The sequence below is a fragment of the Thamnophis elegans genome, chromosome 1, assembly GCF_009769535.1.
Source record: "Thamnophis elegans isolate rThaEle1 chromosome 1, rThaEle1.pri, whole genome shotgun sequence".
Taxonomy (NCBI): Eukaryota; Metazoa; Chordata; class Lepidosauria; order Squamata; family Colubridae; genus Thamnophis; species Thamnophis elegans.
Genome location: NC_045541.1, coordinates 111174111 through 111199910, shown reverse-complemented (window position 1 = coordinate 111199910; position 25800 = coordinate 111174111). Strand labels below are relative to the sequence as shown.

At 35.3% G+C, this 25800-nt stretch overlaps 1 protein-coding gene across 10 annotated transcripts in view; it reads right to left on the bottom strand.

Moving 5' to 3' along the window:
• Positions 1 to 6197: 6197 nt before the first annotated feature.
• Positions 6198 to 25800, bottom strand: part of GPHN (gephyrin) — a 231627-nt gene continuing 212024 nt past the window's right edge. For all 10 annotated transcript variants that reach the window (XM_032227446.1, XM_032227414.1, XM_032227482.1 and 7 more), the window contains 6 exons: positions 17120 to 17207; positions 15949 to 16022; positions 11859 to 11923; positions 11400 to 11503; positions 10106 to 10202; positions 6198 to 7201 (listed from right to left, as the gene is read on the bottom strand). In XM_032227446.1, the coding sequence (XP_032083337.1) occupies positions 7068 to 7201; positions 10106 to 10202; positions 11400 to 11503; positions 11859 to 11923; positions 15949 to 16022; positions 17120 to 17207 (562 nt within the window). In that variant the 3' untranslated portion in view covers positions 6198 to 7067. The remainder of the gene's footprint in view (positions 7202 to 10105; positions 10203 to 11399; positions 11504 to 11858; positions 11924 to 15948; positions 16023 to 17119; positions 17208 to 25800) is intronic.

Sequence of the window (25800 nt, the reverse complement as noted above, 5' to 3'; positions counted from 1 at the left end):
CGGTTCTCAGAATTATTCAAAATTTCCGCTACTGGTTTTCCAGAACCTGCTGAATTTCACCCTTGATTTAATACTAATTCTTTATACATTCTGTTTCAGAACATACACATTTAGTTAAGAGTGAAATACATTAAAGAGCAGAATGGACCAAATATCGACATCATCAGTTGTTTTTGACAAATGCTAGAAATGAAGAAAATAAATACTGAAATCCTTGAGACAGCACATATATGGTCAGTAACACATAATAAGCATTATCCCTGCACGCTATCATAATTGGATTGCATTGTGGAATTCTTAGAAGTATACCAAGTCCATTGCACAGTTCAGAAATTATTACCAGATACAATTCAATAAAATGATCTGAATAGGGATGTGAGAAAAAACAGCTGAGGACATTTAATCTGTGGACTATCTTCAGCGTTGAAGATTACAGGCAATTATCTTGGCCCAAACTGATGATAGTATTATTTAGTGGCAACCTTTTAGTTATTAATGGTGAAGAACACAATGAAAAATTGTTCTTCACCAAGTCATTCAGGGTTCTAACTCCTAAATATGCTTGTAGAATTAAAATAGCTTGTATTCAAGCTATTTTGTTAAAGATGGGCCTTAATCAAAAATCTAAAAGTTCACAATATTAAGATTAACAGCATTTAGAATGTGTCATAGTAAAATTATTCAATATACAACAAAATTCTTACATAAAACTGTATAGATTGTCTGCATGTTTCTGGATTTTTCTCTGGACAGGAGCAAACAGTGGATACAAGGAAAAAAAGATTTGAAAAATAAACCAACCTATCCAGTCCCAGCATGTTCTGAGACAATAATGCCTTATTAGCATATTTATGTCAGACAAAGGAATCACTACAATGTTTGCTTAACCTTTTCATGGTGAGAGAAGCAAGTGTTTTCTCCAAGAATCATAGCAAAAATTAAGTTCCTGAGTATGTTTGGAAAGGTAAACATTTCTGTGTATTAGGCACAGAGTCAGCATCATTTGGCTGGGTAAACTTCAGCAAAAAAAGAAGTATCTTTAAAAGCAAATTGTAAGGTAACATAGCAGTTTGGTTCTTATTAAATTCATGCTATATAAAAATAGTTGTTAGATATTAAAATGCATGCTTGAAAAACAGTCTGCATTAATTGTGTGTTCATCATATCCTTAATTTGAGACTTCTGTGGAATAGATTCTCAATAGAAAGTTAGCTCGATTATTTTTTTAATATGATTTTGTTAAGCATACAGTTAAGATTTCCTAGATGAGCACAGAATATATTGTAATTATAGTGAATTGTGTGGTGGTCTTTGTTATTGTCCAGAATTTCAAGTAGTGTCTTCCAATCACAGATCGCTACTGCAAGTTTTTGCAAGACCTTCTATAGTTTCATTGATGTAAAATATAACTTTACAATTCTTCAACAACACAGCTAATGGAAAGTGTCTTGTTCTTGTAAGAAAGTTTCTTGTTCTTGTAAGAAAGACTTAGGTGAGAAATAAAAAAAAACTGACTATATCTTCAGTTAGCGTGAATTCCTGGGAGGAGTGGAAAGCAAAAGAGCAGCTGAAACTCTAAGATGGTTTTATGAAGGAATCTGATTGAGGAAACCTCAGTTTGCAGATCACAGATTGGGTGCTTGGAGTACATATATTGCTAACTTCTGTTCTTCAATCTCACCTCCTCCACCATCCAATTCTGCAAATAATAGTAATTTCATTTAAACAGAGTTGCTTACTCTGCTTTTCCACAGTGCTGTTGTTTGCTTCCACCTAACAGCACAAGTGTTGGTGTGAAAATGGAAGCGGGCAGTGACATTCAGTACAATCTTCATCCTGTATCTTATAGGTAACATACTACTTCCATCCAGCCATTTCAAGTGTTATAGAATTGACAAGATAATTTGTATTGTTGACTCTTCAAATTTCCTTTTCAATGGTTAAAAAAATACGTCTCTTGCAGATATTGATAGTTATTGATTATATCCAAAAATTGTAGCTCTAAAAGTAAGCCAATGGTTCTAAAAGGTTGCATTCTCAGCTTCCTTTCCATCTTCCATTTTCCATTATTTTCCAAGACCCCAAAGCGTTGCATAGAATACATCTATTTTTTTAAAAAATCTGTTTTTCCTCTTTCTATTTGTCTTAGAAAGGTTGTGCTAATAATTCCGATTCAAGGTTGTACAGATTTATATGTTGGCTCTCATGAGTGCTACTTTGTTTCTTTAGGTAAAAGGTGAATGAGAGCTATGCTGAGCGAAATTCAAAACTCATGACTAAATGGTTTTCTTGGTGCAAAGAAAGCTCCAAATGAAGGAAATTTCCCACAAAGCATAAATGACTAAGTTTGGTCATGTTTGCCTGGACTTACAACTTCCTCATTTTTCAGAGGAAAGAAGCAATAGTTAGCTTTGTAAATCATTGGCATTCAGGTGTGATGATGGAAGTGAGAATTGATGGAGAAGGACACTTTCTGCACATTAATATTGGAGGTGTTATACTCATCAAAACTATAGAAGATTAGTGAATATGATCCGTAACAAAGAGAAGTGAAATCTTTAATCTCATCAAGAAATAAAATAAAGATTTCAAAGGCAGAATTTGATCACGTTTATAACAAATATTTTAATATTCCATTCAAGATTATGGGTATTCTTAAGAATAAATGGTTAAGAGCTTTGCTTTCAAACGCAATCAACCACATTCTATTTTCACTTTTCTCTGACAGATGAGTTGAAGAGTTTATTATGTTAGTAATTTTCACAAAGAGCACTAAACCACTTTCAGATGATAATTTTCAGTTCTAGTCAGTTCCCATAAGGGTTGAACTGGTGACATATGAGAGACTGGCATATATTAGCAAAACTCTTACTGTAGCCATCCAGTTATCTTTTACATATGACATAAAGGCTGACAAAATTTAATGTCCTTCTGTAAGAGAAAATGAGAAATATAATTGTTATAATAATGCCTTAGAAATAGGTCTGGGGGAAAAAGTGATTATTCATTCTGTTCACACACAACATATTTATTTTTTTCACACATAGGTGACTTCTTTTGTGATCTAGAAAGGATTTTGATACCAACTGATCCATACACAGAGAGAAGGCACAGCTAAATTTCAGAACTGAACAAGGGATGGTGAAAAAGAACTCTTAAGAGAATGTAAAGACAAAAAATGTATGAAAGGACATGTTAGAATTACATTATATTATTTAAAACAACAACAATATACCTTATTCCCCTAAAAGCACATCATCTAGAAAACAGGTGGAGGACCAATGGTTCCCTACATATTGGACTACCATTCTGTTAAAATTGAACTATTATCAAAGTGTACAAAGGATAGCAGTATTTGAACATTATTTATATAGCTAGTCCTTGATGTATGACTAATTGAGCCCAGAATTACGGTTGTGAATTTTTGTGATTATAAGTCAATGCATCATGTGATTGGACCTGCTTTCCCTCTCCACTTTTTTTGTGGCAGTTGTTAAGCAAATGCCACAGTCATTAAGTGAATCCCACAGTCATTAAGCAAATCAGTTGTCCCCAATACTTCTAGCAACCATTTTGCTGGAAATTGGAAGTGAATGCCAGAAACCAGCCAAAAAATTACAACAAATTGCAGTAACGTGGTCATGGGATGCTGCAAACAGCTGTAAAGATGAGTCAGTTACCAAATACCCAAAACATGACTGATGGTAGTCGTGATGGTGGTGGTGCAGCTATTGTAACTGAACAGTTGTTAATTGACCAGTTGTAAGTCAAGGACTAGAATAGCAATGGCACTTAGACATATACCGCTTTATAGTGCTTTACAGCCCTCTCTAAGCGGTTTACAGAGTCAGCATATGACCCCCAACAGTCTGTGTCCTCATTTAATCCACCTCGGAAAGATGGAAGGCTGAGTCAACCTTGAGCCGGTGAGAATCGAACCGCCAAACTGCAGTAGCCCACAATACTGCATTCTTAACCACTGTGCCACTACGGATGTACTACTTATATTGACCTGTAGTTATTAAGAAATAACAAGGTCTTTCAGACCATTAGCTTGTTTGACATCTGGACCTTCTGCAAACTGTTGTTTTCTTCCAGAAATAATTTCTCTTGCTTCATTAGATCAGCATTTCTTAACCTCTGTAACTTCAAGATGGGTTAACTTCAACTCACAGAAGTACCCAGCCAGCATAGATTATTATCAGCTAACTATTTTGCTCCTCTCCCTCAATGTTACATCTTTCCTTCCATTCATATACAGTGTTTCCCTATATAGTTTCTCTGTATAATTTCTTTGTATGGAGTAATTGGCCAGTACATAGCTTAACATTATTTCATCAAATTTTTACTATTTTTCTGATTTTCCTGATGGCAGTTGAAATATCAAAGCTGATGTGAAGTTAATAAATAGTTGTTTAATATAATTAAGATATTAGTGATAGATGTCTCAAAGGTACTGTTTTTTTAAAAAAGGCAACTGGACTGTTTTTCTTTGAGCAAAGAGAAGCTGCTTTGCTTCTCATTCAAAAAGCTTCATCAATTGTGACTGTATGGTAGTGGGGGATGGAAGGATAGCTTCTGACAGGATGGTAGGGCGGAATGGAAGGATTACAGTCATTTGGTCATTAGCACTCTCTCTGAGAGCCATTGAGTCTACTTGGGAGTTTGCTGTGAATATATTCCTTTAGAACACAATACTCTATATATCTATTCAGAATTGAAGGAAAGGTTAAAAAAACTGCACAGAAAGTATAACCCGAAGAATATAGATATAAGGTGAAATATAAGATAAATTTCAGAGAAGAGATATTAGTAAGCATAAGGAAGGGACCTGTCAACAGGTATAGTATAGCAAAAAACTTACTTTAGCACAGGAAACAGTGAATGAACATGCCAGTGTTGGCAAATAATCTTAGAACACTGAAGTGTGAGAACTACAAAATACAAACAGAAAGGCATTTTTGGTGGAGAGCAGAAATTTATAGATATACACAGGAAAAAATCAGACTCAACAGTATCAACGACTGCCCAAAGAATCAATCTGGATTAAAGCCATTTGTAAAACAAGATTTTTGAAATACAAAATGAGATTAGGTAGTGATTTCTTTCCAAGAGTTATACAAATGTCTTTGTGCTATTATCAACAAGTGGTGATATTATCTTCATTCGTAAAAAGATGTTTTACCTAACTTAAACAAAAATGAAAAGCAATGCATTTTCTCTTAATCTGCTTTTTTTGTAAGTGTCCTGTTTAAGAAAGCACACTTTTATTTCTAATCTGGTTATGATGTTCAGTGAAAAGGGCAGATAAATCCAAGGAGTTATTAGAGGGCAATTATCTAACTCTAACTATTGACATTAAGCTAAACAGTGTTAAACTTTCATTACTCTACTTATTCTTCTTCTAGAGAAGAAATATTCACTGTCCTTGCTTGGCTTATTCCCAAATGGAAATAGGATTGCGGTCAGTCATGAAGTGCCATGGTCAATATCAAATCAGTTTTAAGCTCTACATTCTACATTGGATAGTATTTCTACTAGCCTTAATACTAGTCTAGAATAAAATGTATTTCTCATTTCACCATATTTTTTACAGCTTATTAGCAACAAATGTTAAGGCAAACTATAATTTATGTACCTCTTTATGGAATTTTAAAAAACAAGTGTTTTAAGCAGTCATGAGAGCAATAATGCTATGTGGGGGGAAGACCTAAACTCAAAATATTTTTTCACTATGCAGCATCCTAATCTTGCAGATTATCTCATTAGTTATTCATACTGAATTTATTTCCTTCACTTACTTAACACCTAGAAGTGTCACATTATGCAAATGACTATGGGCCAATTATACATACTTAACTGCAATAGTGTTCCTGAGGCATATAATTTTTAAAACATAGAAATATTCCATACAGTTGTTAAACAATTTCTTTTGCTTACGTCAGTTTCTTAGATGATTTAAATCCTATATTTTAAGTTAATCGGTATTGGTGATGTCCATAAATTATACTGTTAAAGTATCTTCCAAGGATTGCAGTTTTAAGATTACTCAAGAAAAATAACACAACCTTATTAAAACCTTTTAAATTCAAAATTTATGCATCAGCAATTTTTCCTCTCCAATATATTTGTGTTCATTTAATTTTTGAACCCTGTGTCCTTTCCCCAAGACTGAAAACAGGCTTAACACAATCACCTTTTAAATAATGATTCAGGATTTTTTTTATTCATTTAAATTTCAGTATCATTACAGAAAATGTTATGGTACAGAGTTGTTTAACATTAGTTTTTATTTCTTATTTAATTTCCACATGAATGCTGGTAACACTAATATCTGTACAAGATCAGTCTTTGATTTTTTTTTTTTAAAGATTTTAATTCTGTACATTTTAAATGTATTGGTTAAAAAGGCTGTCAGCACTTAAGGAAGCAATTTTTGTTTGTTTGTTTGTTTAAACAAAAGGTATCCAGTTACTGCCCAATAGTACTGAGCTGGGTGGCTGCTGGGATGACAGGTATCCCTGAACGCGCAGCAAGGAGGAAAACCTTGGGGCTTGATCGGGTTCCCAGGGCAGCCACTCTGCTTTTGGCACTGTGCACATCAACACGAGATACGATAAAGAACAAGCAGAAGCTCTTGGTGAAGCAGTTATGAAGCATACTAATAAGGGAAAATCCAAGTGTTGTCTACACTAGTATAAATAAGCAGACAGCCTTGTTTTAAGAGCATAAGTAGTTGAATCTTAAAGATGAGAAAAAACACAAGTTCTGCAGGCACCTACCGCTGTCTACTAAAAGCTACTGCTATTGGAACTAGCATTGAACACACAAAGCAATTGCAAGAAATGAAAAAGTTGCTTTGATATAATCAGAATAAATTCTTTTAAGATTTGTTTTTGAAGTTTTTTTTAAAAGGTATTTATTTAAATCCATTTGAAATATAGTTCAAGGTGTTTATACTGATCAACTTTTATCCAATTCAGAAAAACTAGCTGTGCCGTTGCATATTACAGGATACAGTCAATGATATGTGGACATGCATCAAAACTTTTCTCCTGCTGGTAACATCATAGTCTTCCAATGACCATGACGTCAACCACCTCTCCCTTATGAAGTTCCACATACTGCTCTGTCTTTGGAGGTAGCATCAACAGTCCATTGGCACTGCGCATACTCATCAGACGACTGCTCATCTGATTCCCTATGGAAAGCCAAAAAAATCATTAGCTATAGAACAAGAAATGAATTGTCAGCCTTTCCCCCATAATATTTACAGTACAATATTAATTTTCATTACCAAACAGCATTATAATATGGGGTGAACTATACCAATATTTCTTTTGTCAAAAATAATCTTTTTAATCTTAATGGTTTTCCTTTTAAATTATCATCTGAGAATTGCATACTGGCCACGGATATGATAAACCCAGAAGTTAATAGGGCCAAACTACAAACCACCTTTTCAAAGAAGTCTTCTGCAATAAAGCAAACAGCTTAAAAAGTACCAATTGTGGTTAACGCAGTCCTGTATTACTACAACTCTACTGCTGCAGCATGGAGTTTATTAGGGATCAGATACAGTATTCTTTCTCATTACAGCTGCCTAGATTTGATAGGAAACCAAAGCACAGTGCATAACACCAGAACTATTTCTCTCCTTTTAGGGCTATGCAATTTTTTAAAAAAATTGTAAGCAGCCTACAGATGTTACTGATAGCCACTGAGAAGCTTACATTATTTTATTTTGGTAACCCAAAGTGGATTAGGTTTCATGATTTAGTCTATTGAAAGTTAAACTGATACTTATCTCTTCAAAGGATTAATTATTAATTATTATATTACAGAATTTAAAACCAGATGGTGAATAATAATACTGAAAGTTGTTGTTATAATAAAATGACTGGAATGACATTTCTAAAATAATACTATCACAATAAATGTTCATGGAACATAAATCAACATTTAGATATTTATCTGATTTATTTCTAGGGTGCACTGGTGGTAATCTGACTTTTGCATTGGGCAACATGTCCAATTTTTCAAGGCGCAGCTCTTCTCTTCGCAATACAGTAATATTACAGCAAAATCATCTCTTCATCACTTTCAATTAAAGACTTTTCAGCTAGGCTTTTTTCTTTGAGAGACACTTGGAAAAATAAGGAAGCAAAACATGATTAAACTATTTTTCTTTTACATGGGAATATAGGAAACTTGTTTATTGAATCAAACCATTGGTCTGTCTTGTCTAATGCTGTCAATGCTAATGCATTTTTCTAGAATATTATGAGGATTCTTTTCAATTAATGGCAGGTGATGCTGGGATTGAATCTGAGAACTTTTGCAAAATGTGTGTGTTCTAGCTGAACCACACATCCTTTAAGTACAAACTCATTTAAAAGTATTCAAGGGCTGATGCTTAAAGTGCAATTTTTTTTAACATAAATGATCCATTACAGTAATTATATCACAATTTCATATGCTCCTAACAAGATTACTGAAACAGCTTTTCAGAGAAGAACTAGCAACAATCTTTTTGACTGCAAAACAGATTCCATAAATGTACAAAGAATAATTTATTATGTTTTATGGTGGAGGAGGCCCAATTAAAACTTTAAAAGGTTTACTGCAATGTTTGAGACTTTTAGTCCTTCTGAAGAGTCTTCTAACATAAATATGAGTGGGGAAGGTTAATATTGACAGTGAATCTGGCAATGAGAACATGCACACATTACATTGTTCTTACTTGAAGTTGCATTCTATACATACAAACATACATACGTGTATATTTCTAGTGTATATAAATTAAAAACTTACCGTGTTTCCCTGAAAATAAGACAGGATTTTATTTTCTTTTGGTCCCCCAAAATAAATGCTTGGCCTTATTTTTGGGGAGGTCTTATTATTTTTGAGGTGCAGGAGGCGAGAGCGTGGTCACTTCATGGCTGCTGCTGTGTTGCAATATTTTCGGGGAGGGCTTATTTGAGCGCACAGGCTCAAAAGCCTGATTGGGCTTGTTATCTGGGGAGGTCTTATTTTCAGGGAAACAGGGTAGCATTTTTATTTCGGAGAGGGAATTTTGGGTGAGGGTGTTAAATAGGAAGTTATGACAGCTACGGAGTCACTATTACAACCACTTGAAACTATTTCTGTGAGATTCTTACTGTATGGCAAGGCTGTGCAAATCATTCAATGAGGTGCTTTGCTTGTGGAAAAAATGTTCCTCTGCATCTACTACCTAACCCTGTAAAGCAGCCAGGCTCAACTTTTGACTGCCTGTTGGATGGTCTCAAGGATTAGATACAGAAAGATGTTTTATTCAGAAGCTAAGGGTCTTGTTGAATTATTTGCAATACCTACTAATAGTGATTGGAAAAGGAAAATATGGGATATAATAATATAATTGAAGGGTTTGCACCACAAGTTAAGCTTGTTTTAGTTTTAGTTTTAGTTTAACACAGCAAGTTAAGTTTTAGTTTAGTTTAACACAGCAAGTTAAGCTTGTTTTAGTTTTCAAAATGAACATTTTCTCCAAGTAAAGAATCCAGATGCAAAAGTAAAATACCTATTTCATTCCCTAGCCAGACATCTGGTTCATGAATTTTCGTATCAGGAAGCACCAATTTTGTTAATTACTTAGTACTTAAAGGAAATGATGTTCCCGACAGTCAAATAAATCTTTCAATTTTATATATGTAAATAAAATATGTTCTCCTCTCCCCCACCTAGATATTTTCTACATACAATGAAATATTTGATGTCAAGACTTCAAAAGGCAAATAGAAGACACTAGATCTAAGTTGCATCAAGTATACAGTATAATTATATATGCATATAATGGAGACTGAAACAATCAGAAGATGTTCATGCTTCTTGCTTATTTTATAACTGGGTGAGATTCATGAGCCTAATTTGAAGCACGAAAGGATAAAGGCTGGAGAGGGGAATTCCTTAATACTTACATGTTTTTGTTTATGGTTTTAAATATTACATGCTATTCAAAATTAGAGAAAATACCAATCATTTGTGTTTCGTTACATTTCATGTTTCAAACTTGTGAACTCAACAAAAACTGCCAAAGGCAGAAAAAGGTAGTGTAAGCACTAACCTGTACTTTGTGCCCAAGGCAGTGGTTCTTGGTGATGCCAAGTCAGTATGCACCGATGGTATTCTGGACGAGGGTCCAATTTTACATCACATGATAACTGTAGAAAACACACAAATTGAATATAATGACATTAAGAAATTTAAAATGCCCCTCTCCAAGGGCACATATTTAGCTCACAGATGCAAATAACGTGTATGAAATAAAGAGGTTAATTTGATTGGACTAGACCAAATACATGTATGTTGGTTTTGCCCCAAACTTCACTCTTAGTATCTCTATGAATTTATCCTATCATACGTCCTTGGCTCTTTCCCCAAACAATGTTGTTGCCAAAGCAACTTTTGATATTCTAAACCAAGGAAGGTTCGAGATAGAAAGGCAATGGAGTAGATACATTTCCATTAAAAAAGGTATTAAATATTTACCTATTATCAGTAAAAAAGCTATGCAATCTGAAATAGTACATTAAACTGATAACTGTAAAATACAGAAAAAAGGAATTTAGGAAGATTATAAGGCACTGGAACAAATGAATAGTTTTTCTGTCTCATAAAAAATCTGTATTTTTTTGGTGAAATTTGGATTTGTAGGAGCTGTATAAATCTTTATAAACTAAGTTCAAATTGCAATGCTATTATCACTTTGCAAACTAAATATTTTTATACTACAGATTCCTGTAAGGAAAGTTAGATAGGCCATAGGTTTTAAAAGGGTTGTTGGGGAAGAAACAGCTGTCCATTACTGACATTCCTTGGGCAAGAAACTGTTCAGGGATGAGCTGTTCTTTGCTTTTTATCAGCTATTCCAGGCCCACAGGGACTTTAATCTTCCTCTAGGCCTAAAGAGAGAAGATTAGGACAGGCAGGAAGGGACTCTTACTTTATGTCTATGTAAAATTCACTAATGCCTCATGTGGACTTGAAAATGGTGTCTAATAATGATTTGGAGGTGTAGAGATTAGCTGCATGACCAAGACTTTTAACTGAGCATCTTTCCTTAGAAGCAATTTTTTAAATCATATCCTTATTTTACTGACAAAATAGGAGCATCAATATTCTATTAAAAATAATACAAAAATCAATGGTAAAATCAATAGTTTACTGATCAAATACTGTCCACTCTCAATAGTTATGATTCATCTTAAATGCATTTCTGTAGTGCTTTCTCTTTTTACAATACCTCACCTGAATTCTTTGAGCTCTAGGCTATTTTAAGGTTATTTCTTCAGCTCTGAGATACTAGTGCAACTAAGCAGAGCACCTCAAAAACTCACCTTTTATTTGAAAACTCTTACCCTGGCTTTTATAATAGTTGGACGAGGATCCAGAATTCCTTGCATCTTCCTCAGTGCTGGGACAACAAAAAGATTGCAGGTAACAACTGCTGACACAGGGTTCCCTAAAGATTAAGAAACAGTTGTTCGATAAGTTACTTGAGAATTGTTTCAAGAATAAGAACATTTGTTACTTTTGAAATAAATTGTGCTTCATAAGCAAGAGTCTTTTCAAACCTTTTTAAAGGAATATTTGATGAACTGAAGAGCAAGAATGATTGCTAGCATAGTCGATTAAAAAACACTTTTGATTCAGAAAAATAAGACCATTGTGATTGTTACATATGGAAGATATAATGATTGACAGCATGACTAAGATATTTGCAGTAAGGAACATGACAATTTGCACAACATTTGGTTTAAAATTTATTTGGTATGTATGAACATAAATGAAGAGATTTATAATTTAATATGCCTTACCTGGGAGCGCGAAGATGATTTTTCTTACCCCATCAATATCCAAGGTTGCAAAGGTTGTAGGTAACCTAGGAAGTGATGCCAATTGTTAAAATTATGAACTAAAGCCTTAATTGTAAAATTTGTCAATAACTTTAAATATTTTTATTGCCTCATTTCTGCTATCTTCAACATTCTTGGAAAATGCAATGATTCTCTTAAAATACTACACAGGAAATAAATGTAAATTAATAGTATTTCACAATTCCATCATCTTTCCCATTAGAAAGCCAGAGTTCAGCTAATAAAACCCACCAAATTAGCAATATCTTGTTAATTGCATGACTGATTTTTTCAACATGAATTCATCTTTGTTATTGTACATCGAGTCAACTATTTTCATTTGTAACCCAATTATTTACCAGATGATTAAAGTGTATTAGTAATAATGTTCCAAATAGCTTGTTTGCTACATCCTCCAACTTCACTTTCCAATGCTTAAGAATTATGTTCCATTGTTCAATGAGATTCAATTAACATTCCAAAGATGAAGCACTTTCAAAGTATTTTACCTTTTTAAAAATAAAAATAAAGTGTAGCTGTATAATTTGGAAATAAATCAATGAGATGAACTCACAATTTACTGCAAAGGGATTTAGTTTTCAGTGGTTTTTATATGCACAATTAAAAGATTTATTATAGATAAAAAGTAATTGGAACTGAAAAACAAAAGGAATTTGAAAATGAATTGTGTACACACGAACATATGATTGTTAAAATGTATAAACTTTTGCTGAGGTTTGAAGCAAAAGAACAAATTAAAGAATGTATGATAAAATGGGCTAAGAATTCTGGTTTGGACTAATGGAAGAGAAGGTGATGGAAATAACTGAAATCCAAATGGTGTTACAATTTAAGAGAGAATTTTTACAAAACGAGATGGGATATGATATCAGAAAAATAACTAAGATGTATAAAGGTACTTCTTATCAATGCTGCAACTGTGGAAAACATAAAGGATCGTTTTACCATGCATGGTGGACTCGTGAAAAAGCAAAAAGGTATTGGATACTGTTGTGGCCCAGCAGGAGCCGTTGGAGCTGCCACCAGACTCCGACAGTGAGGGGCCCTATGAGTCGGCCCTGGAGGATGTGAAGGACCCTGGACAGGGTTCCGACTCAGAGCAGGGCGCAGAGAGACTGGTTGGCCACCAGGTGGCGCCTGAGCCTTGGACCAGTGGGGAGGAGACAAGGGAGAGTGATCCAGAAGCCAGCAGTGAGTTGTTCCTGGATGCACGCCATCGAAGAGCTAATCAGCGTCAGGAAATACAGGAGGTAATTGCGCTCAGCTGGTGGTCATTAGGCTCCTCTCCAGACTATAAAAAAGATTGCTTGTGACGCCCCTCTTGCAGAAGTCAACGCATTGACTAAAGAGAACGTAACTAACTTGGCAGGCTGGATTGCTGCCAAGGTTTGTCTGAATTGCTGCCAAGGTCCTTATCTGTTTGTTTGCTTGGCTTTCAGCAACCGAGATTTTGGCTTCTTGCTATTAAAAGTACATTCTAGTTAAGCTTGCCTCGGTTTTCATTACTGGATGGAGGAGGGGGTCAGAACAGGATACTAATACATATAATGATACAAAGAATTCTAAAGATTAACCATTCAGATAAAATAAGAAATGTTAGTACTAGGACTTATAATAACTAATTAGAAAAGATCTATGGGGGATTGGCTTTGCATATGGTAATTGTAATAAAAATACTACATGCACAAAGATGGAAAAATACTGAAACACCCACAACTGAGGAATGGATTGTAAATAGGATAGAATGGCAAAATTGACCTGTTTGATCTGGGGTAAGATAGCAAGTACTTTAATTAAAGACTGGAAAATTTGTTATGGATGTTTTGGTGTAAATGAAAAGAAATGAACTGGTGATTTATGGATCTGCTGATTAAAAAGAGTTGATTATGGGAAGAAAAGAATAATGCTGAAATTTTAATGAAGAAGATAATCATTTAATGAAGAAGATAACCAGAAGATCAAAAACCATTTCTTTATCTATTTTGTATTTCTTTTTACACTTATCTTATTTTTTCACTTCACTAAAATTATTTTTAAAAAAGGAAATAAGTTAATGAGAGCATCTTACCCTGTGTACGTGATTAAGATAACAGCCTGACTTCCTAAGTTGTAATCATGTGGTTAATGGAAAAGTGAAACCAAGATCTTCCTGCCCACTTTAAGGAAACAAGACCACCATACCAGCTATCTTTTGAGAGACCAGAGACATGTGGATTCTTAAATCAAACATTAATATGAACTCTGAAAAATGGCAGTATGTTTTGGATTAGTATGTTTAGCATTTGGATATTTAATATATGAGAACGCTATACGAAAAAATGCTACCTGTTGAAATTAATTACAGTAGTGTATAATTTCAACAGGTAGCAATATGGCTCTGCTTACTTTATGTATTTATTTATTCAATTTCTATAGCCACCCATCTCAATCAATGACTATTTTAGTGGCATCCATTCATTTTCTCCTCTATATTATTAAAGTTTGTTTTATTTAGTGGTTTCCATCACTAAAAAAAAATTATCACTGAATGTGTATTAGCACTAGTAAAGGAAGTTATAAAAATATTTGAGGCATCCCCGAAATGTCAATTTATATGAATTAGTACATCATAATACTCGATAAGCCTGAATGTGTAAGAAAAAAAGGGGAAGAGGGAGAAGCTGGAGGTAATGTTGCAAGAGGAGGAGAAGAAAATATCTTTTTCCACAACTAAACAGGTTATTATATTTAAAACAAATATGTGCAATGCAAAGCATACTTTGAAAAGAAAAGAAAATGACATCTACACCACTGTGTAGCTCTAAAATGCTCCATTTTTGGGCTGAAGCCACAAGTATTTGCTCTAATTTAAGAACACAAAATCCTTATATTTAGGTAAGATCATCATTCCTCCCAAGGGTGTGTAGTCCAGACATCAGACATTTTCATATCATCAATCATCTGAATGTTTTAATGAAGGGAAAGAGTGGGAGAGTCCAGTCCTTCCTGCTTCTTGTTTTGTTAAATAAATCTGATTCCAGATTGAAGTTTGTTTCTCCCATGATAAATTTTGAGCTTCCTTTGCCCCTTTCAGTTTTTCCTATTGCTGTCATCTGACATAGGCCAGAGCCACCTTGATAAACTTGGTATTTACAATATTTACTTAAAAGGAAGACAACTCTGAATTTAAAATGATCCTGCAAAGAAAAATATACCCAAAAACATTACAAACATAAACACACATCCCAATTCTCCCACTTTGTCAACCTCTGATTACCAACATCAGTTGAAACCAGTTATGGAGGTTTGAGGTTATCCTTTTTCATATATGTATAGTGTGTGGTGTGGCGTGGTTTGTGTGTGTGTATTTACCTTAACTGAATCATTGCTCATTAAAATGAATTGCCTATAAAAGTATCCTGTTTACAAAGCTGACTGATCCCTGTCTGCGTATACCAATCATTTTCTCAATTAAACAATTCCCAATTGTCAGTCGCAAGAAAACAAATAAATGCATCTCTTCCCACTGCTTTCTTTTGGCGTGAACAGCAAAAAAGAAGCAAAACATGCTACACATAGAAACAGAAATGAATGAAAAAAAAAAGAGGGGGCACAAAATTAAATGAAGATGAACTGCACTGACCACACAAGGAAAGACTGAGAAAGCCTTGTTGAGGTATTAAAAATGCTGAGCAGGCAAAGCCCTCTCAAACAATCTAAGTTAACATTCAAAAGCATCCATGCTTTTTAACAAGATCCTATCTGACTAGTACTCCTCCTTCATTCTTTTGTTTTCAACAGGTTCTTCTATCTTAACAGGAGTAAAATGTTCTTCTTCTGCACCATTTACAGTGAATTGTATGAAGATATCTTACTAATAATTAGCATGATTATTTAGCAGCACTTGTAATGGAATAATTTTGGAGAATAAAGTGGCAATGTAATATTTCTTATTAGAACATGGTTTCTTGGGTTATTAGGCAAAGCATTAAGCTCTCAATATTGTCCAGATTATATGCAAGATTAATGCTACATAAGAAATATTACTTACCCTGGTTTCATAAAAACCCTGCCAAAATGAATCTGGGCATGAAGATCAATATCCAGCACCTGTTTAAGATAGTCCTATTTGGAAAAAAAAAGAACCAAAAAGGGATTGTAGGGTATTAATTAATATATTTGTAAGATGAACCATCATCCAGTCCTAGAAGCTAAGGAGGCATAGATCAAAGACATAGATAATATATTTGTTTCAAGAATAGGCAACCAGAATTTTCAGGCTAAGATAATGCACTTGTAAATTCAAATTTCAAACCATCTATGCAAAAAACCACATCAAACATCTAATAAATGCTCTTTTCCCTACAGTTTGGGAGAGGGCAAAGTATCAGAAAGTTTTTTTAATTAAAAAAAAAACCCAACCTCACCAACTTCCCAATTTTGGTTCTCATTCCACTCAAGACTTCTTTGAACCCTACCAACAGATTATTCAAATCCTTGCAAATCTTGGCAAAAAGAGATTGCACACCCCAGTTTATTGAATTTGTATATAATTTCCTCCTCAAATGGTGTTAAATGATGTCAATATAAATGTCTCCATATAACAACGTAATAAAACTGTTAACAACATAAAAGAGCAGCACAAAAGTGTAATTTTGCAAGGACGGTAGAATGCTATTGTTCCTTTATTAAGAGGTATCAACTGCTCAGATGTTTCAGAACTGATTAGTATATCTGAATCTTTTTTTATTTTTGAAGTTTATCCAACATACTATTCCTCTAACAACAAATGGCAGGGAACATCATGATCCAGAGCATTTAGACTTTGCACAGATGTTGACAGTGTTTGAAGCAGGAAAGACTGCTTTGAATTTGGCATTACCAGCACTCTGTACCTGCCAGATGCTCCTTAAAGAAGCCACATCTTTCCCAGAGCTTGTATATATTTCTATGGGCTCAGAAAAGTTTACATTTGAGATAAGGAGATGGCAATAAGCTGTCCTGTAAGGAGAATCAATGACAAGACAAAGGGTACTCATGCTGAGTCTGAATACTGGCAGTGCTACAAGATTGCTGTCTTTTTGATGGCCTTAATATCAGGTCCTTAAGTTCAGTACCCGAAGATTTCCCTCTATTACTTATTTCTAAAAGAGTTTTCATCCCACTACTTTATTTTAAACTTAAACCATTTGCTTTGATCCAATACCATCCACCACACATACCTTTTCTCCCATTGACACCCCGCCTGATGTGATGATGACATCAGCACGGCTGATTCCTTCATTCAAGGCGTTAAGTAAATCATCTGGGCTGTATGATGACAATATGAAAATAGATTAATGGTAACATATGTGTAGATTTTTATGTACTTCAAAGGAAGAAGTACAAAAAGTTACAACTTTTATTTTCATCAGCAGGAAGAATATAAATTACAAGAGGAGGACAATCGAGAAACATAATAGGAGGCACAGAATTTTGTATGTTTACTGGGAATATTAATTGAATGCAGAAGAGATTTCTCTGGCCTGCAATAAGCTATTTCAGGCTGACTCCCAAGAGAGAAATATAGCTACTTCAAGGTTACTATACCACTATAAATTAAATTGATGGGATATAGCAGAAAGTTAAGCAGCATTCAGAAAAGGAGGAAAAGAAGAATTTTTTTTTTTAAAAAAAACAGTCTCCAAAAATCTCAGAATTCATACAGAGGCCATGAAATGAGATATATCCATGGTATTTGTGGCTTCTCATTCCTACTCCAGAGCTGTTACAAGACACAAGTATTCTGCTCAGACTGAATTATTCATGAAGTTCCTTCTTATTTATGGCTGCAGATTGGTCTTATCAGCACTTGACAAGATCCAATCCACAGCAAAGAGTCTGCTGCTGATCTACTAAGTCTCATAGTCCTATTTCTTCTCACTTGTTCCTCTTACATTATTAATCTTAAACTTAATATATAAATTTAATTCACTGTAATAGGCGAACTATACCTTAAGAGCTGTTTTGGTTATAATACATACTACTGCAGCTAATTAACAATAGGCCCTGCATTATGGAGGGGCCCCTTTAGGCAGACCATTTTGTATTTTCAGCCTTATGCACCGCATAACTGCCCTTTTCATACCGTAACTGCCGCACATAGTCTTTTCATTATGAGGTGGATGACAAATTAATTAATTAAATTAAGAATTAAAAATAAATACATTGGTTAGAACAGTTTTATTCTTGCCATGTTAATAGTGTAAAAGCAACAAAGAAAATGAAAAATAAATCTGTTAACTCTGATAAAAAATATGCTGAGATCCCACAATTTAACATTTTAATTCTTATCATAGCACTACTGGGACTACTGGATTAAAATGGGATTTGCTTTGGCTGTTCTGATAATGAAACACATTTCCTTGAGAATAAGCACAATTTGATACAAAGAAAGTAACATTTTCTTTTAATGTTATGGACATGAAATAAATGAGCCCATTTAATCATTTAGATTAAATCCATGTAAACGTTTTAAAAATAAAAATCCTGTGATAACTGTCTCCTTCCGTTAAAAGTATTCAGGAACTAATGCTGACCTTATTTGCCACTGACCCATCATAAGCAGTCCTCTGGGTGGTCATTTGTCCTTCCTCCTGAATTACTGAGACCTGGATGCAAGATCCAGATCAATAGTCTCCAATGATCTTTTCTTCATTCCATACATAATGTCAGGCTTCTTCTATCAGCCAGGACTGAAACTAGTTTATTACAAGAAACAACTGTCTCAGAGATCTGATAAATAAGATTTATTATGAAGACCATAGTAATAGCTCAGCCATTGCTCTCAGGCATTGCTCTGCTTCTACTTCTCTAAGATTCCTTTTTAGGCTGGAAGAAGCTTCACTACTATCTCAGTATAACTTCAGTATTTATTGGTTTTTATTTTGCTTTTGCTTTTCTTCAGGTTGTTCTCAGCTGTTTCTGCTTCTCTTTATTTGGTCCCCTGACGTCTCAGCTAATGCTCTTTGCTGTCGTCTTCTCAGACTTGTGTTTTCTTCCTTCCTGATAAAATTATAGTCTCCAGCCACCTACCTCAATTTCTGCAATAACTCCCAAACATGCCTACTTTATAGGGATAAGATTTTGATAATTCTGGTGATAATAACATGGAAAAGTAAGTATTCTGTCATATAAGTTAGTACCTGACAATTAGAGAATCTTCTGATTAGATTTTTTAAAATGTGAAGGAAGGGGAGAAAGAGACTTTATTTCAAGCATCTTCCTGGAAAGCCCTATTCAAAGACTGGGGCATTCCAGAATGCAGCACACATGTGGCAATCTGAGTTACAAGGGAAAGGACTGTATGCTGAAGCTTTCTCAAAAATCACATATAATGCTAGCTTTTTCTTTCTGTCATCACTGCCTCATCACATTTACTTCTGAATAAGACAAATCAGTAGATAGTTGTGAATTTAAATGGGATAGTTGTGAATCTAAATGGAAAAATCAGTAGATAGTTGTGAATCTAAATTGTCTGCTAGTACAAACTTTAACCTTACCGATATTGTTGCAAATGTTGCATGGTGTTCAGCTTACATACTTTTTATCATCCTTTACCCAGAATAAAACTATACTGATGAAGAGGGAAAGTAGGCAGCCAACTCAAAAGGTCACCTTAGAAATGTACTGAATTTCCAAACAGCAACATTAGTGATTGCTCCGCATAGCACAAAGCAAATAAAACAGATTGCTAATACAGATCGACATGTAATCCTTTGGTGGCTCAATTCTTCATTTAGTTAAAGTAGTGCTAGAAAGAATTATTTTATATGAAATATTATTTCTTATATTATGTACTGTTCATAGAACATATTTCCAAGACCAAACTGTGATACCTCTAGACAGACTATATCTGAATCAACAGTGATGTCATCACACCTAATCAAAGAGACATCATGTTTATTTAATTACTCTATTGTTCTCTACCCCTTAATTTGTAAATAAGACTATCAAGCAACACATAGTGAATTATAAATCAGCAGTATTATGAACAAGCAATATAGGTCAAAACAAACAACAAACTCTGAGACAATGATACAATACCAGAATTAGGTTAGAGAAGCTGGTTGTTATTTTCAGGTATCCAGAAGGCTGCAAAAGCAGAATAACAAGCCATCTTGTTCTCTACAGTTTCTAGCCTTCTCTCGTGAAGCATAAGATAACATGCAATCTGCTGTAGATGGGGCTACCCTTGAATTGTATTCGGAAGCTTCAGCTGGTACAAAATGAGGCTGCACAAACTATATTAGGATGCCCAGAGAAGGGCACATGGCTCATCTCTACTCCATGAATGCGAATGGGCACCAGTTTGCTTCTGGATCCAATTCAAGGTGTTGGTTGGAGCCTATAAAGCTGTACATGGCATGGAGCCAAATTACCTACAGAACCAGCTTCACCTCATTACATTAGCCTGCCACATATGGTCAGGCAGGGAAGGTGTGTTGCAGATCTTGTCAATTAAAGAACTCCAACTTTTCTGGCAGCCTTTTCTGCCATCCTGTGAAATATTCTCCCTCTGGGGGAGAGGCAGATGCCCTCACTGTGCTGACTTTCTAAAGAGGAGTTAAAACAAAGCTCTGAAGCCTCATGTGAGGAGCCCAAAGAAGCATAAAGCTATGGGGCTGGTTGGTGCCCTGAGAGCTACCCCTTCACATTTTTCACAGGATTTAATTGTTATTCTTGTCTCCTTCCAAAATTTTAATTCTAACATTCTAACGTTTGTATGCTGTTTTCGTATTTCAATATTTAATTGTACCCTGCCCAGATTCTTTTCGAAGAGATGGGTGATTCAAAAATGTGAAAAACAAGCAAACAAAAAATTAGGGATCCAATCTGGGACAGTCACCGGGACCAGAGGTTTTGTCTTCTGAGCTTTCAGACTTGTGCTGGAACCCATCTCCAGGGAAGTTCGCTTTCATTCGTGAAATAAAATTTAAGTATCAGCTAAGAACTTTCTCTGTGTGGCAAATGGATGTCAGGGGACAAAGTATTGGCTTGGCTTTTTCTTTGAACTTTAAGTTTCCAGCATGGCCATTCAGTTTCAAACATTACATGTTTAACAAATCAAGTACCGTATTTTTCAGAGTATAAGACGCACCCTTTTCCCTCAAAAAAAAAAAAAAGGCTGAAAATCTGGATATGTCTTATACACTGAATACAGCATTTTTGGCTTCCTAAAACCCCACCCCCTTTGCAAAAATGGCCGTGCAGAGACTTTAGGAGGCTTCCAGGTGCTCCTGGGGGCTGGGAAGGACATAAATGAGTGAAAAATGGGCCATTTTTTGCCCCCCAACCCCTAGGAGCACTCTATAAGCCTCCTAAAGGCTATGCATGCCCTTTTTTTGGGACAAAAATGGGCTGTTTTATGCTCATTTTTACTCCCCCCCCAGCCCTAAGGAGCACTCTACAAGCCTCCTAAAGGCTATGCATGCCTTTTTTTTTTTGACAAAAAGGACTCATTTTTGCAAAAAAAAAAAAAGGGCCATTTTGGGGAGGTCTGCAGAGTGCAAAAACTTTTTAAAAAAATTTGCCTCTTCAAAATCTTGGTGTATCTTATACTCCAGTGCATCTTATACTCAGAAAAATATGGTAAGTTTAGTCAACACAAGTCTTAGTTCAATAAGCCAAAGTAGAGCAAAGTTTTACTTGACCTTCATTTAAAATCTCTCTTGGTTAGATTACTTATTTCTGCTGATGTGCTTAATCCCATATGAGAAATTTTGCTTATTAAATCTGGCAATCACCCATATTAACCTGATTATATCACTAGTTTAAAAGACATAGCTATTATGAAACAATATGGCATGAGAGGATGTGGGCATTGGGAGCTGAATCAAGTACAGTTCCAATTTATTTCTCTACAGATCATTAACAAATTCCACAGATCACTCCTAAAATACACTCCTATAATATCTTCTTGCTTTAATCTTTTTTCTTCAGTTGATTTGGTCAACTGCTGAAATTAGTTTTTATCATTCAAAAATACAATTCTCACTAAACGAGGAGTCAGTAATCATAAAAGAGCTTTGGAAACTCTGTCTCCAACTGTAACAACAACAGAGTGCTATAATGCCCCCAACCAGTGGTGGGTTTCAAAAATTTTTAGAACCTCTTCTGTAGGTTTGGCCTGCTTTGTGGGAGTGGCTTGCCAGCCATGTGACCGGGGTGGGAGTGGCTTGCCAGCCATGTGAACTGAGTGGGAGTGGCTTGGCAGTCATGTGACTGGGTGGGCATGGCCAACTTGTAAAATGTGATGAAACTCACTTAACAATGCTCTTGCTTAACAACCAAAATGTTGGCTCAGAAACTCTGGCATTTGAAGCACAGAAGTCTTAAAGCTGTCAAGTTACAAGACCCTTGCACCCCTAACCCTTTAGAAAAAATCCCCCCAGGGGTGTTCAAACTTGACAGCTTTAAGACTTGTGGACTTCAACTCCCAGAATTCCTCCTCTGTCTCTTCATCTTGATGATGTGCGGATGGGCGGGGGGAGGGAGCTGGAACCGGTTCTAAACGGCACTGTAGATTTGTGGAACCTCTTCTATAGAAGAGGTTAGAACTGGCAGGAACCCACCCCTGTCCCCAACCCTTTCTGGATCTGTGGACTGGCAGTGACGGCGGTGGGGGATGTTTTTGCGTGCAAGGCTGCTGCTTACACAAATAGAGCTTCACTTGCATGTTCACCTGCTGCTTGTGCAGCCTGGTTCCCAGTAGGTTATAGCCTGGTACTGGGAAATGGACCAGGAATTGGGGACCCCTGCTATAATGAATTGTTTTAGAACAATGGTATCATGACGTTATACAAAACATACCCAGAAAAGATGGAAAATAATAGAAATCTGTAATCTATCTGAAAGTAAACAAAACAAAACAAAAACAAAAACAACCCTAAGCTCTGGGTTCAAGAAAGTTATCGAGGCATGAAAGCATTCTTCCTGCTTATAGTTTTGCAGTCAAACTCTTATTGTACAGCTGTCATAAGTAAGTTCTGAGCTCCATGGTGTAGAGGCAAGATTTTATATAAGTAGGAAAAAACCTGATCCTGTTCTTGACAGAGATTTAAAGAACTAGAAAGATCAGATTTACTGATTAACTTGTATATGTAACCTGCTAAGGAATCTTGAGTTCTAGCACCAAGAGACAGAGTGAATCAAGATTATGAGTAAGTAGATTGCCCATAAGCCCACAAAAACTCCAGTGTTGCAAACTGCAAAGCAGATGTATGGGACTTGAACTGTATTTTAGCTTAGCCAATAGAGAAAGAGACAGAGGCAGAATGCAATAAACTACAGACTTGATTTACTGCTTTGAAAACAATCTGGTTTCTGCTTATAACAGATTACCCCTTCCTTTTTATAATCAAGAAAATGAGAAATGAATAATGCAATATTCTCTCAGAGAAAATGCTGATAGTGTCTTAAACAAGTCTGATGGATGCAATGAAAAAGAGAAGTGGTGGAGTTGAATTTGTGTCCTGCTACATTCAGTTTCCATCCCTACTTGTTCAAACTGCAGGTTTGATTCCCAGATTTATGTTGAGGCATGTCAATTAATAGTAAATAAGGAGCCCTCTTGTTTTAGTTTACATTTTTTATCCTTCCAACTATAAATAAACCCTACTAAATTCAGTGGCTTCCATGCTTTAATATGTATACTCTGTAGTTTTAGACATATAAAGTGGAATAATGGCATATGGCTATAATTCCTAGCATGTATTTTTATATCTTGTATTGGGAGTCAACCCCACAGCACTGTGATTCTTAATTTGATTTTAATATTAATGTTTTGTTTGCTTGCTTAGAAAATTTAATCTGATTTCAAACTTACATCTGACTTTAAATAAACTAGACAGTGGACAAATGTTTAGCATAACTATTTAATTCAGGGATGTGAAACTGGATTTCTTCGAGGGGCCAGATCAGCACTGTAGTTGTCCTCCGCAAGCTGGGGGAGGGACGGGATGGATGGCAGATGGGACGGATGCCTCCTGCATCACCCTGCCAGCCAAAACGAGGTGCTGGGGGGGGCATGTGCAGCTCCCTGTGCCCGTTTTCACTAGCAGAAGCACAGTCATTTGCTATTTCCAGGCTGGCTCCACAGGCCAAATCTAAGCACCCAGCAGGCCGGATCTGGCTCATGGGCCTTGAGTTTGACACCCCTGATTTAATTGATTAAAATCATATGAATAACATTCAATTTACAACCGTTCATTTAGTGATCGTTCAATGTTACAATGCACTGAAAAAAAGACTTACGACCATTTTCACACTTATGACCAGCATCCCCAGGGTCACATGATCAACATTTGGACACTTGGCAACTGGCATGTGTTTATAACATATGCAGTGTCCCGAGGTCATATGATTACGTTTCACAACCTTCTGATCAGCAAAGTCAATGGGGAAGCCAGATTCACTTAACCTGTGTTACTAACTGAAGAACCACACTTTCACTTGCCATTCACTTACTGAGTGGCAAGAAAGAGCATAAAATGGAGGAAACTCACTTAACAACTGCCTTGCTTAGCAACAGAGATTTGGGGCTCAATTGTACCTGTATATCTTGATGTCTTTCCATAAAACATAGCTTTCTTTTCAAATTGTAGGAGATCACCAGGCTGAGCCCAAGGAAGAGGTCAAACAATTTTGAAATTTTAACTTTAAAAGTTTTTAAACACTCAGATTACCTTAATAAGTTCACATAATTAATGTAAAATTGATTGTCTTTAAAATAAATAAAACTCCCACTGACTCATCATTTATATGTTAACACAAGAAAAAGTAGACCTCCACAAAAGTTGTCTATTTACATGAAGTTCATTGCAGTTCAAGGGAATGTCCTAAACAAAAGCGATGACTATAATGAAGATGAGAAAAATTCCTGCTTCTAAAAATTGGGAAATTTAAGGGCACACATTTTCATATATAATCAAAGAAGACACAACGAAAATAGAAAAAATATTATAATACATGATATATGACATTCACCAGATTGAAATCTATAATCAGAGAAATTAATCTAGTCTACCTTATGTATATCTAAAAGCATTATTTAAAAAACAGCATGTTTTGACAGGGCATAATGTCACAGAAACCTTTTTACCAAACAGATAGTCCTTTATTTAACATCACAATTGGGACTGCTAATCTATGCTTTGATAAGTGAGTCTCACCCAATTTCATAACCTCTTTTGTCACCGTTTATAAGCGAATCTAGCTTCCCCCCATTGATTGTGTTTATTGGAAACCCCGCCGGGAAATGTTGCAAATGATGTTCACATGATCTTGTGACATTGCTGCCATTGTAAATACATGCTGGTTGCCCAAATTTTGTTCACATGGCTGCGGAACACTGCATCAGTCATAAGTGCAAGGACCAATCATAAAGCACTATTTTCAATGCTGTTGTATCTTTAAAAAGTTGTTAAATGAATGATAATAAGTTGATGATTACCCTGTATTGATATTTAGACAATCCAGTTATTCATGCTAGAGGTAGCCATTGTTGTATTCACTGCTTTATTTCTGCTTAGATTGTAGAGATGGCCAAAATGCTTTTTGCAAAGCAATGCATTAATGCAATAATAGAATTTTAACCAAATCTTGTTCTGGCCATCCAGAGCTACAGTCTTCAAAAGAAGCTAGTTTTGGAAAATTGAAGGATAAGAAATAAGATTCTTCCCATCAGAAGGATGAAATGAGTGGTAATAGTGATAACTACCAGCAATATACTGGTATGTCTTTCAAAGCAAATTAACAAAAATAACAGCTAAATAAACTTTGGTCCAATAGGTAAAAGGTGGCACAATTTAACAAGATATAAAAATAATAATAATGCGGTAGCAAAAGCAAAGAGTTATTTTGC